The sequence below is a fragment of the Myotis davidii genome, unplaced genomic scaffold, assembly GCF_000327345.1.
Source record: "Myotis davidii unplaced genomic scaffold, ASM32734v1 scaffold796, whole genome shotgun sequence".
Taxonomy (NCBI): Eukaryota; Metazoa; Chordata; class Mammalia; order Chiroptera; family Vespertilionidae; genus Myotis; species Myotis davidii.
Genome location: NW_006287809.1, coordinates 366,446 through 367,090, shown reverse-complemented (window position 1 = coordinate 367,090; position 645 = coordinate 366,446). Strand labels below are relative to the sequence as shown.

General features: G+C 49.9%; 1 protein-coding gene across 1 annotated transcript in view; it reads left to right on the top strand.

Annotated features, from left to right (window-relative positions):
• Window positions 1-645, top strand: part of PPP1R37 (protein phosphatase 1 regulatory subunit 37) — a gene marked incomplete at its 5' end in the record, with an annotated part of 6,112 nt that overhangs the window by 4,275 nt on the left and 1,192 nt on the right. Inside the window, one exon of the mRNA XM_015561201.1 lies at window positions 424-642. Coding sequence (XP_015416687.1) covers window positions 424-642 — 219 coding nt within the window. The remainder of the gene's footprint in view (window positions 1-423; window positions 643-645) is intronic.

The following is a 645-nucleotide window of genomic DNA, read 5'->3' as shown; positions in this document are numbered from 1 at the left end:
TGTGGTATATGTGTGTGTAACGAGGAGACTGTGGAAAGAGCTGGGGTCTTTCAGAGTTTTCAGAAGTAGGATGCCTGCATTTGAGACTCATAGAAAAGAATGTCTGTGTTGGTTGAATTCATTTATGGACGCACTGAAAGCAGAAAAAAGGTTAGACGGTATGGCCCATTGAAATTAGTAAACTACAAATAGTTATTGATTACCACTGTTACCCACTGTCAATGGTGATTGTGTGATTATGCTAATAATGTTGTATTTACCACTTACCTTAGGGTAACTGTTATGGGTTGAATTGTGTCTCCCTATAAAAAAGGTATATTGGAGGCCAACCCCCAGTACTTCTGACTGGAGCTCATTTGGAGATAGGGTATTTATAGAGGTAACCAAGTTAAAACAAGGTCATCAGGGTGTGCCCTAACCCAGTACGAACACACGGACTCCCTGGGCCCTGGGGACAGGAGCCCCCCAGGCGGCCCTTCCTCCCCCACTGAGCAGCGAATCTCTGTGTCCAGCCCAGGCCGAGGCCACAAAGTGTTTGTGGTGACTCGAGTGGAGAGCCCCCCTGAGAGAGCAGAGCCCCCTGTGCCGCCCTCTCCTCGTCCTCCCTCCCCACCTGCCTTGCCTTCCCCGCCCCCCTCACCTGCC